Source organism: Podarcis tiliguerta (assembly GCF_965153285.1).
Source record: "Podarcis tiliguerta genome assembly, chromosome: 12".
In the NCBI taxonomy this organism is placed as follows: Eukaryota; Metazoa; Chordata; class Lepidosauria; order Squamata; family Lacertidae; genus Podarcis; species Podarcis tiliguerta.
Window position 1 is genome coordinate 32610020 of NC_139545.1, and position 12058 is coordinate 32622077.

General features: G+C 46.2%; 1 protein-coding gene across 2 annotated transcripts in view; it reads right to left on the reverse strand.

Moving 5' to 3' along the window:
• Positions 1-12058, reverse strand: part of COL1A2 (collagen type I alpha 2 chain) — a 70763-nt gene that overhangs the window by 24380 nt on the left and 34325 nt on the right. For both annotated transcript variants that reach the window (XM_083405315.1, XM_083405316.1), the window contains exons 17-29: positions 11943-12041; positions 10492-10545; positions 10255-10362; positions 8040-8093; positions 7828-7926; positions 6884-6937; positions 5556-5654; positions 4582-4635; positions 4133-4186; positions 3807-3860; positions 2392-2445; positions 1380-1424; positions 310-408 (exon numbers count right to left, since the gene is read on the reverse strand). In XM_083405315.1, coding sequence (XP_083261441.1) covers positions 310-408; positions 1380-1424; positions 2392-2445; positions 3807-3860; positions 4133-4186; positions 4582-4635; positions 5556-5654; positions 6884-6937; positions 7828-7926; positions 8040-8093; positions 10255-10362; positions 10492-10545; positions 11943-12041 — 927 coding nt within the window. The remainder of the gene's footprint in view (positions 1-309; positions 409-1379; positions 1425-2391; positions 2446-3806; positions 3861-4132; positions 4187-4581; positions 4636-5555; positions 5655-6883; positions 6938-7827; positions 7927-8039; positions 8094-10254; positions 10363-10491; positions 10546-11942; positions 12042-12058) is intronic.

Genomic DNA, 12058 nt, shown 5'->3' on the forward strand with positions numbered 1-12058 from the left:
GGGACTGGTGGAAGCTGCAGTCCAGCAACATCTGGAGGCCTGCAAGGTTGTTCATTCCTCTTTTAACAGTTACACTTCTGACAACAATGACTTATACCTAAGCCAAAAATACCCCTATGTGACCACTGCACCCTTCACCGATAATGCAAAATCTTAAAGGCAGCAAAGCAGCAGACTGTTGACATGCTACACACACCAGGCACACATGTATATGGGAGGTTTCCATCAAGCTCCGGCTAAGCGCTTGCATCAAGGAGATGACACTGCCCTCCCCAGGATTTCAGAAAAATAGCACCCTTTTTGCCTTACCTTGTTACCATCAGTTCCTGGTGGGCCGGATGGGCCACGGCTTCCAATGGAGCCTACAGGACCTACAGCACCACTTTGACCTGGAAGACCACGCTCACCCTGGAGGAAGCAGATGGGCAAGAAGTTAATTGGAATCCGGAGGCCTTGAATTTTGTTAGCAAGCTTAGCATTTAGCACTGAAACCTGGAAGATGTTAGTGGTACCACTATTTTTTGCTTCTTCGCTCATACATAGCTGATGAATGGGATCTAGGCTTAAGGGCAGGCCTTGCTCTTCTGCAGGAGTCCTGCATCTAAACAAGAACTCAGAGTGCTGCTCTCTAGATGCAGACGCATTATTGACAGCCCAGTTCCAAAGACACCGGGACAGAAGGAAGTCCCATTGGTTTCCATGGGACTTACTTCTGAGCCAGAGTTCTTAGGAGACTATTCCTTTACTTGGCTTTATCTCTCAGTCCAGAATTCAGTTCCTCCCTGTCAATATAAGGACGTCAACTTGCAACTCTGCATATCCTATGCAGTTTATGTATGCATGCTATATTCATGCAATATTTTGCAATTTGATAATGCGCTATGCATGCCATACATGCATATATAAATTATACTGGACACTGAACACATTAACAACACTTAACAGATGCAGCATTAACCGTATTATCTCATTATGTGTGTTGCTGTCCTCTGTAAAAATCTTCAGAAGGTGAAAATGTGATTTAGTGTATTATAGGCAGAAGACTAGAAACGGCAGCCTTTCCCCTTGGGAAATCTTCCACAATGGAGATGAGGCATAGGAACCCAAGAAGCTGCCTTATACAGAGTTAAGCCATTTATCTCAGCAGTGTCTACTCCGACTGGGAGCAAACCTCCAGGGTTTCAGACATGGGTCTTCCCCAGCCCTATGTGGGATTGCACCTATGAAATTCTGCATGCAGAGCATGTGTGTTACCAAACAGAAACCCACCCCAATAGCAGTGGTTATTCAAGGGTATGCTGAACGAATCTTTCTTAGGTTCAAAGGCAGGTATTGCAGACTTTAGGAACAAAGCAAAGCACAGTGAAAAATAAACTTACTCTTGGACCAGCAGGACCAGCAGGACCGAAATCACCATGAAGACCCTATGCACAAAAGAGAGAAAGAGAGAGACAGGTTACGCTTAACTTTGAATGTATTTTCCTTACTGTCATTTTAAGAATTATTATAGCTACCGACTGAGGTTATTTCAATCCAGTGAGATAAAAAAGGAGACGCACATTTTGATCTCAAAACTGTGGTGCAGCAGAACGTAGGGCTCAAGCCACAAGAGAGAATTTGACTCTGTTGTTGTCTTCCTTCTCGTTCTCTCTCGCAGGCTGGCAGACAACCTCACAGGGTTGTTGTGAGGATGAAGAAGAGACCAGCCATGCACACCACCTTTGGAGTAATGGCGGGATAAAAAAACCCGACCGATGACCAATAAAGAAGACATATATTTTAAATCTGTGTGTATTCTCAGGAAGGGGAGGGGGAGGGAACCTACCAGTTTAACCGATTAAGTGGCCATATTTCTAAGGGTAAAATGTGGTTGTTGTTTGGTTTGTTTTTTTACAAGAGTGTTTTCCATGCTGCACACTGTGTTATCCATATTCACAAGCCAAAAACAAAGGAGCCAAGAATGTCCAGTTGGCTTGAGCAACACAGGGCAGGTACACTGAATCAAATTAACTCCCCCCTCGGTTTGAGAGGGGAATGCCAGACAAACCATGCCGAAATATTCCTACGGTGTGCTGTAAGCACTGACCATGCTGCCTTAGGGAAAATGTAAAGGGCCATTGCTAGAACCACAGTGCAGCTACTGCTTGTCCCTACAGAGACACAAGGGAGCCAGAGACGTTCCCTCATGCCTCTTTAGAGGAAACATGCCAACCTGTTTCTCTCCCGGCCACATTGAACACCTGCGTATGACAGATGGACAGCAGGATTTCTCTCACTGCGGTTAGACAGGCACAGACTTTCTCTCTGTTACCCTACCAAGATTTGGGGCACTGCATTTGTGTGGTTCAGAAAAAGACACATCTTATCCATAAATGTATTGTGTTCAATTACCCTTTCGCCTGGTTTGCCAGCTTCACCAACTGGGCCTGAGGGACCTGGAAGACCCTAAAATGAAAAGAAACAGATGGCAATAATCAACAATTCCACAATCCTTTCGTGTATTATGAAAAGTTACAGGTGAGCCTGTGCTAAAGTATTAGTAAACACAGTCTAAAATGTGAGGGCTCTTACGTCTCACAGGCTTTGTTCAAGACACAGGAACACAGGACACTGACTTCCTGTCAGAGCGTTGGTCTTTTTAGCTCAGTATTGTCCACATTTATACTGGCAAAAGCTCTCCCAGGTTTCAGGCAGGGGACATTCCCAGTCCCATCTGCAGATGCTGGGGACTGAACACAGGATATTCTGTATAGGCAACCTCCCGTTTACGAGGGGATTTATGTTGCAAGGCACCCGTGTGTTTAAGTAAAATCGTATGTGTTGAAAGCACAGTTGAAAAAGCCTGCAAACATCCTCCAAACCCTCCTTGCTCAAACCACAGGCCTCAAAGGTCCTGCGGTTGCACTTGCAAAGGCTTGTGGGATTGCTAGTTGCTGTTTTTACGCCATTTTGCCATTTCCGCACTCTTTCAGGGCTGTTTTTGCCCCTTTGTGTCCCACTTCTGGGTTCCTCTGCACAGTCATGCATGCCTTGAACACACATAAATGGGGAGTTGCCTGTAGAAAATCCACATGGACTGAAACATCTATGGATTACTATTGCTGTTCTCTGCCCAAACCAACTTATTATTGTAATTTGAGTGGCAAGCCTCAGATCTTAAAACAGCTCTTCCCTTCACTGAAGTGCATTATACAGATTTTCAGGATGACTTGCTTATATGAAAACCAAGCCATGTGCAAGACAACTCCTTGCAAGACCACATAAAAAGATTCTTAAGAAAGATGTGGCTTAAATCAATTCAAATTATCTACCACTCCTGTTTTCGTACACTAAACACATTTATACTCTGTGCCTTGTGCACTATATAATCCAAGACATACTGAAATGCTTCTGATCATTTGTTCTTAGCACAGTTTCCAACTGCAAACAGTGCAAAATCTGTGTTAGCATTAGCTAGTAAGAAAGACCATATTTGTTTAAGGAGAGCAAGGGATGCAAATTTTGGCCTCTGATCCTGACCAGGACACCAAGGGCCACTGAGAGGCTGCCTCCCAGGAGCATCACTGGAATGGGGAGAGCAACATGATCCCACCTATCAGCCACTGAAGGAGCAGCTGCTCCAATCCTTGCTTTCCTCATCCCTTCCCATTCCTTTTTCCTTTTCTGCTGTGTTTATTAGATTGTGAACTTGTGCACAGAGACCCTCTTATGTTTTAATGTGTGTACAGTGCTTAAAATGTTTCTGGCACTTGTTAAATAATAATATTTGTATTATCATCATCCTAACCACCACCACCACCACTTACTTGGAAGCCAGGAGCACCAGCTGGGCCAGTTTCACCTTTAGCACCAGGGTTGCCCTAGAGGAATTAAAAGACAGAATAAAAATAAGTATCCAATGCCTTTGGAGTGGAAGCATGGCTACACAGCTCCCCCCCGCCCCCGACTTTTTTTCCTGTATTAAAATCAAGGAAGTTCAATCACCACAATGAAATAGGCAACTGTCCCCCTGCAAAGCTACGCAAAGAAAGGCACATGGAGATCAGTGCCCTCCATTGAAGTTAATGGGCAGACACAGGTAGTGGAACTCTGTGTTTGTGTCATAGGTTAACAATGATGATCATGTACTTACAACAACACCAATTGGACCTTGAGCACCGTTATTTCCCTCGGGACCAGGAGCACCCTACAATAACAGAGAGATGAGTTACGTAAGATATGGACAATATACACCATGTTTATTATTTCCCGAAAAATAAAATGGCACCACCTTAGCTGACTATTTAATGGATTGAGTGTTCCCTCCCTGAGATGTAATCCAATGACTTTGAACATTGCTACCATGTAGAAGCTAACTTATGGCACGTGTACACATACACAGGCACACAAACACATTCCTTGCTTGCACACATGGTAGAGTTGCTCCACAAAACAAACAACTGTTTCATTTGCCTTAAAAATGGAAGAGAATAGACAGGTAGACAGGTAGTATAGCCCTCCCTTAGAGGTTGGCAATTCCTGTACAGATCCTGCTCTCTTAACTAAGGCATGTTCATTGGGACATAAGATAGCTGCACATACCCGTTGGCCAGCAACACCAACATGGCCTCTGTCACCAGGTTTGCCAGGCTCACCCTATGGCAGAAAGAAAAGAACATGAAAACAAGATTAGAACAAACATCAACTACGCTCAAGTTCCTTTATTTGGGCTGATGCACCTCCTCTATTTCCGAAAACCCACCTGTGCTCTCTGAGACTGGAGTCAGTGCCAGGGGGGCAGCATAAATGGGTACCTGTTGAGGTCCCTACCCTGGCCAATGAGAATTAGATCTGCTGCCCCTCCTACTTATGGTTCCCACCTGTTTGCTCACAAATCCCCTGTCCCAGAGGGAAAATGCCTAGTGATGGCAGGATGCATGAGAAGAAGCAGTTCTCTCCCCAGGAAGCCAGCAGGGCCTCCACTAAGGGCATTGAGCCTAAGGACCTCCCCCCCCCCCGACCCCAAACCTGGGCAGGGCATAGATATGGACTGTAACCTTACACTAGCACTGTAGTGCCATCACTCTGGTATTTGTTGCTGGGATAGGTAAAGGTAAAGGGACGCTTGACCATTAGGTCCAGTCGTGACCAACTCTGGGGTTGCGGCGCTCATCTCACTCTATAGGCTGAGGGAGCTGGCGTACAGCTTCCTGTTCATGTGGCCAGCATGACTAAGCCACTTCTGGCGAACCAGAGCAGCACACGGAAACGCCGTTTATCTTTCCGTCGGAGCAGTACCTATTTATCTACTTGCACTTTGACGTGCTTTTGAACTGCTAGGTTGGCAGGAGCACGGACCGAGCAACGGGAGCTCACCCCATCGCGGGGATTCGAACCTCCGACCTTCTGATTGGCAAGCTCTAGACTCTGTGGTTTAACCCACAGCGCCACCCGCATCCCTTTGTTGCTGGGATACCAGAAAGATTAACATGAGGACACAAAGTTGGCGTTGCAGACAATTTCTCATGCTACCAGGCTGTTATATGGTGGTCCCCCCCAAGCTCCATTGCACTTACATTGGGACCTTTAGGTCCTGGGAATCCAATGATGCCAGGTTCACCTCTTGGACCAGCGGGACCAATTGGGCCAGGTCTACCATCAGCACCAGCCAGACCCTAGAGGAGGGAAACAAACCACATTGATTTTATCCTAGGTATATTGCTTGACCTCCACTGAGAGCAGCACACTTCCAATGAAGACATTATATCTATATTGCATATCAATACATTACATATCAACATCATGATGCTGTAGACTATATTATACCTATGCTATAGATGCTATATTACATATCAATATCACGATGCAACCTAGCCTCTAGACTCACCCTCTTTTTCTTCCCAGATCTACAACAGGCTTCCTCAGCCTGATGTTATTGGGTTACCAACTCCCAAGACCATTGGCCATGTTGGCTGTGGATGATGGGAGTTGTAGTCCAACAACATCTGGAAGACACCTGACCTGGTTGAGGAAAGCTGGAAAGGGAGAAGTTCTGCTGCAGGCCTGTGTTCAGAGGCCTGTCTGGAAGCTTCTGCGAAACCATTTTAATAAACCAGCACCTGTGCAGAGCCTGAATCAATAGACAAGGTTCAACAGACACCGCAGTGATGATTTCCTAAACTGGCCTGTACTTGGGCCTGGGATGGCAGAATGGCTTTGAACACGGGAATGTCCCAGGCTCAGACTCCGGGCTCACCAATGACCTCTTGAGAAAATTGCTCAGGGACTTGCAGGATGCTGATGACAGTGCACCTGGGAGAGGGGACCAGTGAACTGTACCAGCCAGGAGGCAACAGTCGGAGGCAGGGGATGCTTCAGAGCAGGAGGGTGGAGCACAGGATGGGTTGGAAGAAGCGAAGGAAGAGGCAGGTTGGGCAAGTGAGGGGCTGTGTGTGCTGCCCCACCCTCTCTTGCACCACTGCCTCCCAGAACCAGGAGGCGATTGAAGAGGGAAGATCAGAGACAACTTCTAGGCAGATGTAGTCTCAGGCTGTGTGGACACAGCCTGTCAAGCAAGGCACATAAACTGGTAGAGAGGGTGTGCCCCCTTGTTGCTGCAACTGCTCCATAGATCACAGACCAGGGAATAGTTGCCTGGACTGTAGACTGGTGTGTGTGGGTATCTGGAATGATAGAAATTACTAAGTGTTCACTTTTGACAATATTGTGTTAGCGATCTACTATGTGCATTCCTTTGCCTAGGGAGCACCGTGACACCAGGCTAAACAGGATACAAATGTTATAGAACACAGCTGTGGACACTACTTATATGTCTATAACTGTTAACTAAAATCTACATTTTTTAAAAATGATATATTTGTAGGGTAAAGTGTGAGCTACTTACAGGAAGACCTTCTTTGCCAGCAGGGCCTGGGCTTCCAGATTGACCAGGGAGACCCTAAAAAGCACAGACGTTTCATCTTAGTAGCATCTTTGGAGCTTATTTCAAACAGGAATGTAAGAATTCCTCCTCCCTCCCTCTTTCAGACACCCACCACTTAAATATATGCACAAATATAATATAAAGGATTGTTGCTATTAGGGATAGAGGAGAGTTTGGTCTGGCCTGCATTTTTAAGTGAATGGGCCTCATTTTCAACCCAGCAATGTGGATCAGATTGTAATTATCTTCCAATTTAGCACTTCTCCAAATTTTGTCTTTTTGGCTCAAAAAATGTATTGAAATGCTTGTTTTAGGATAAAATGTGCCCTGCCAGGTTCACCTCGTGGACCACCTGGACTTTTAAAACAGATTAATGGAGAAATGGGCTGGAATTGATTTATCAATGAACACGACAGAAATTGATGCAGACTGGAAGTAGTAACAAGCAATTGACAGATCAGTCTATCTACCAATTAAATTCATGTTTACTGGGAAATGTCCATATTGAACTCATTGGGATTTCCTCCCAAATCACAGTGCAATCTTACACATGTTTAGTAAGCAGGTATGTATAGGGCTGCACATTACCTAAGCTCATTGTGCTTAACCCCAGGTAAGTTAGGATATGGGTGCAACCCAAATATCCACTGCAGCCTTGGTCTCATATCTGTATAATGGGAATACAAATAATCTCACAACATGGTTGTGAGAGTTGAATATAGTGCTGAATATAAAGTTCTCATAACCAAACATTACTAACCATCACCATAAGTCATACTGCATTTTTTAAATGGACCATTTTTAAAATGCAAGCATTACTGGAGGTGAAATGGAAACCCTCTATTTATTTGGATGCTGCTGCCTTGCAACGTCACACGATCCTCATCCTCGCCCTTGATACTTACTCTTGCACCCATGAGACCAGGTTCACCGGGGCGTCCAGAATCACCATTGGGACCTTTAGCACCAGCAGCACCAGTAGCACCACGATTACCAACAGCTCCCTACAGAGGAGAAACGAACCCACAACCAGCTCCAATGAGAGGGAGCAACAGCGGCAAGAAGAACATCTCTTCAAAAGAAAGAAAAGAAGCAACAGAAGGAGAAGGTAGCTTACCATCACACCAGCTCTGCCATCAGCTCCAGGGAGACCACGAGATCCAGGAACACCCTATGAAGGAAAAGAACACACAAATATCTGGTCAGAAAAAAGAGAGAGTTTTAGCCAACAGGCAAAGGCAGGGCTTGCTACAGCTAAGGATTTTCAAAGGAATGCTTGGCATTTGTGATGGGGTCTCCTGAGAAAGCGACTTTTCCTTCGCTTAATAAAAATAGTTGAACTGGGCACACACGCACCCAATGGCTGGAGTGAAGTCAAAATGGGATGGTATCCCAGGGGCTTTTGCTGCCTTTATGTCCCCTTCCCCCTGTTCCATGCACTGAAACTGACCAGACCAGAAGCCGAGTTTTATTTCAATCTTGGCAACGAGACACCAAGTTCCACAACACCTGAAGGCATCAGGTATATTCTGATTGGCACTTGCAGCTCTGACCTCCAACACCTCACCCTCCCCAGCACCCACTGCGTAAGGTGACTGCCTCACCCTGCCCAATGATAGGGCCAGTCCATGAGAGAGATTCCAGTGGTCTTTAGAGGCTGCTGTAGAGCCCAATAAAGAGAATGGCAAGCTCTCAAGTGGAATGGCAGGAACCATTTCTAAAAGGCCAATACAGCTCTGGGAACCAGCAGGGTTGAATTTATAGTGGCAGATGAAAACTGATAAAGCAGACCAGGTGCAAAACAACCTGGGACAGCCTTGTGGATATTATGAGGCTACCTTCACTACCTGACATTATCCTGCAATGACCATAATGTGTGCTGCCGGGAACAGTATCAAAGCGCTGTCATCAGTGAGCTTGTAGACTGCGAAAATGAGCTAACCACCAAGGCCTTCAGGACTTTTACAATGCACTGCAACCCAGGCCCACAGGACAAAAGGAATGGTTTATCCCAATGGGGGGAAATCAGGACCAATTCACCCATTCGATTTAGCCACTAGAGGAAGCATTCCTGCTAAGTGATCTCTTATGCCTCAGCATCCATGGAAAAATAATTTGTGAACATGTGCATGCAAATTGCTGCTTCTTCCAGTGCTAGATCTGGAGATTGGAAATATGCAGCTTTGGCAAGGAACAGTTTTTCCTGTATAACACAGTATGTTTCCACTGCTATGCAGGCAAGGAGATCACACACGGGTCCAATGGCTAGAAAATACAATGTGCAGCTAAGCTGTCATTGTCACAAGAGTTGGTTCTAGATCTGTGCCAGATTCTGAGCCCAGCCCCCAAAGGAACAACTGAACAGAGTTTGAGCAAAATTCAGCATGTCATGAGAAGCGCTGATTATTTTGCAAAAATTAGCCCTACTGTGTCCCCAATGCACCAAGTTCTAAAGAAGCAAAAAGCCCTTTGACACAGTTTTAATTGTACAATCATATATTCTCAATGTACATGTAGAATCATTGTTCATTGTCCTTATTTACTACTGCTTCTGCTACTACACGTTGGCAGCTAGTGATTTATTTATTTTTACAAAATCCACAATTACTTTGAAAATATTTCAGGACGTTGGCTATCTAGCTGAGATGCCGCAGCTGATCTCTTGCTTAAGGCTAAAAGAATGGCCTTTGTCAGAGCAGGCCCTCTGGTAGCCCAGCACTGACTACAACATTGCAGAGAGACTGGGGTCTCAGGTAGTGCCTTCTCCTAGCCCAGCTACTTGGAATACTTTAACTGGAACCTTAGGTCCTCTACAGACCCAGGATGTGCTGCCTCCATCAAGCCATGACCTGCCCACGTATGCACATACATTGGAACATTGTCTGGTATAGACAAGAATGCCCCTCCAAGCACAGGTAGGTGTGGTCATGTTAATCCCACAGGAATTTAGGAAGCCACCTTATATACCAGGTCAAACTATCTGTCTGCCACCCCCAGTTCTATCTACTCTGACCAGCAACAGCAGCTCTCTAGGATCTCAAGCAGTGGAAGGTCTTCCACCTGTTACCTGATCCTTTCACTGGAGATGTTCTGGATGGAAAATGGGGCCTTCTGCATGAAGAATTAACATGTATATTCAGCCCAGTACCAATTATACTTCAGTTGGTAGAGCATGAGACTCTTGATCTCAGAGCTGTGGGTTCAAGCACCACGCTTGGAAAATATTCCTGCATGGCAGTGGGCGTCCCTTCCAACTCCATGTTCTACCTCTGTGGATTTCCCTGGTGTTTTCTATTAGGTTGGGTTTTCGTTTCCTTTTGTAGCACACTTACTCTTAAACCTGCAGATCCAGGTGCCCCAGTCGAGCCAGGCTCGCCGTTGGAACCCCTCTTGCCTTCCTCACCACTTGGGCCAGCAGGGCCAGCAGGGCCGGAAGCACCCTGTCGGGTAGGAAAGAGAGCAAAACAAGCCACCATTTTGAGAAACAGGCTGCATGATGGGGAGAAAACAGAACCAACAGTGATTTCCACCAAATAGATAGCAGTGCTTCATGCAGTAAAGATACTCACAGGCTCTCCCTTGTTACCGGTCTCTCCCTTGGATCCAGCGGGGCCAGGTTCACCCTAGAGTCAAACAGAACAAGAGATCCCAACAGTGAACACTATGAATTTACACACACCTTTGTTTTTCTTCTTCTGAACATCTGGGCTGCAAAGTTATCCAAGCAACTAAGAACTGCAGCAAAACAGCCTAGCAGCAGCATCTCCCGCAACGATACTCCCCAAACAAGTCTGTACATGCCCACTCAAGAGTTGGTTCCTACTTAAATCAATGGGTTCTCCCCCCCCCCCACCTTACAGGTAACCAGATAAAGGATTGCAGCTTCAGTCATCCAAATTGGGCTGTTCCTAGCCCAGATTTGTGCTTGAATTATTGGGGGAGGGGGATGAAACCCATATGTCTCACTCCCCAAATTATCCCATTACCCTGTAGCCTTACAAACAGTAGCTGGCACATAATGTAAGAAGGCCAAGCCTGTCTCCCTTGCCCTGCTCCTGTTCATCTGAGCACCGGCTTGGATGGTGTGTTTATTGGAGGAAGGGAATAATCAATGCAGTACAATAGGGGAATAAGCTCTGTCTACTTCTATGTTAATATGAAGTTACTAATTCACATCTGACTTAAGTCATGGACGAACTTTGTGGCTCCAGTATTCTCCCCAATATTGGTCTCCCTTACAGAGCTGCTGTAAGGATTGCCACTGTAAGAACAATTCTTTCATTGGAAAAGTTGACATAAAAGACAGAATCTGCAACAATGGCTGTCGTTGGCATTAGACATTAACAGCTTGGTGCAAAACTGCACTAGACCAGCAGAAGGCAATATAACCCCAGACGTTTTACATTATCAGACACCGCTTCACACTTGGTTGGATATTAACCATGTAGCAATGGTGCCAAATGTTCTAGCAAGGGCATCGGGCAACTATGTGCCAGCCAGGGCAGCCTAAAGTCAGAGCAAGCCCAGATGCTGGCAGGCATGACCAGCATCCTAAGTACAAAGGCAACTCAGACACTAAAACAATGCCCTGCTGACCTTTGTGGAAGCCACATATCCCCCCTGGGGACTGTGGAATTGGAGGGAAGCACTTGCTGGCCTCTGCCACTGGACAGGAGACCAAGGATCACTGGGGAGGCTGCATTGCCTGCCCCCGTCTCCCAGAAAGAACATCATGGCTATGAGAGGACCAACCTGGCTTATCGGCCAGATAAGGAGCAGCTTTAGGGGATGGGTTGTTCCCTCCCTCCAGTTCCTGGGGCTGGAGAGCAGAGGAACAAAGGCTGCTGGGTTGTGCATGTGTTTATTAGTGTGTAGCTGCACAATGGGTGATTTGGGAGATACCTGCCGTTTGTAAGCTGCTTTGATCATCACTTGAGTGAAAGGCAGGCCATGCATCATCAAAAACACAGGACCCATAAATTGCAAAAAGGAGGCATATACAGTAGATAGCATCACTTACAGCAAGTCCTCTAGCTCCAGAAGCACCAGCGGAGCCAGCAGCGCCAATCATACCACGGGGACCAGGCAGGCCAGGAGCACCAGCTGGACCGGGAAGACCCTGCCCAGAAAGGAGAG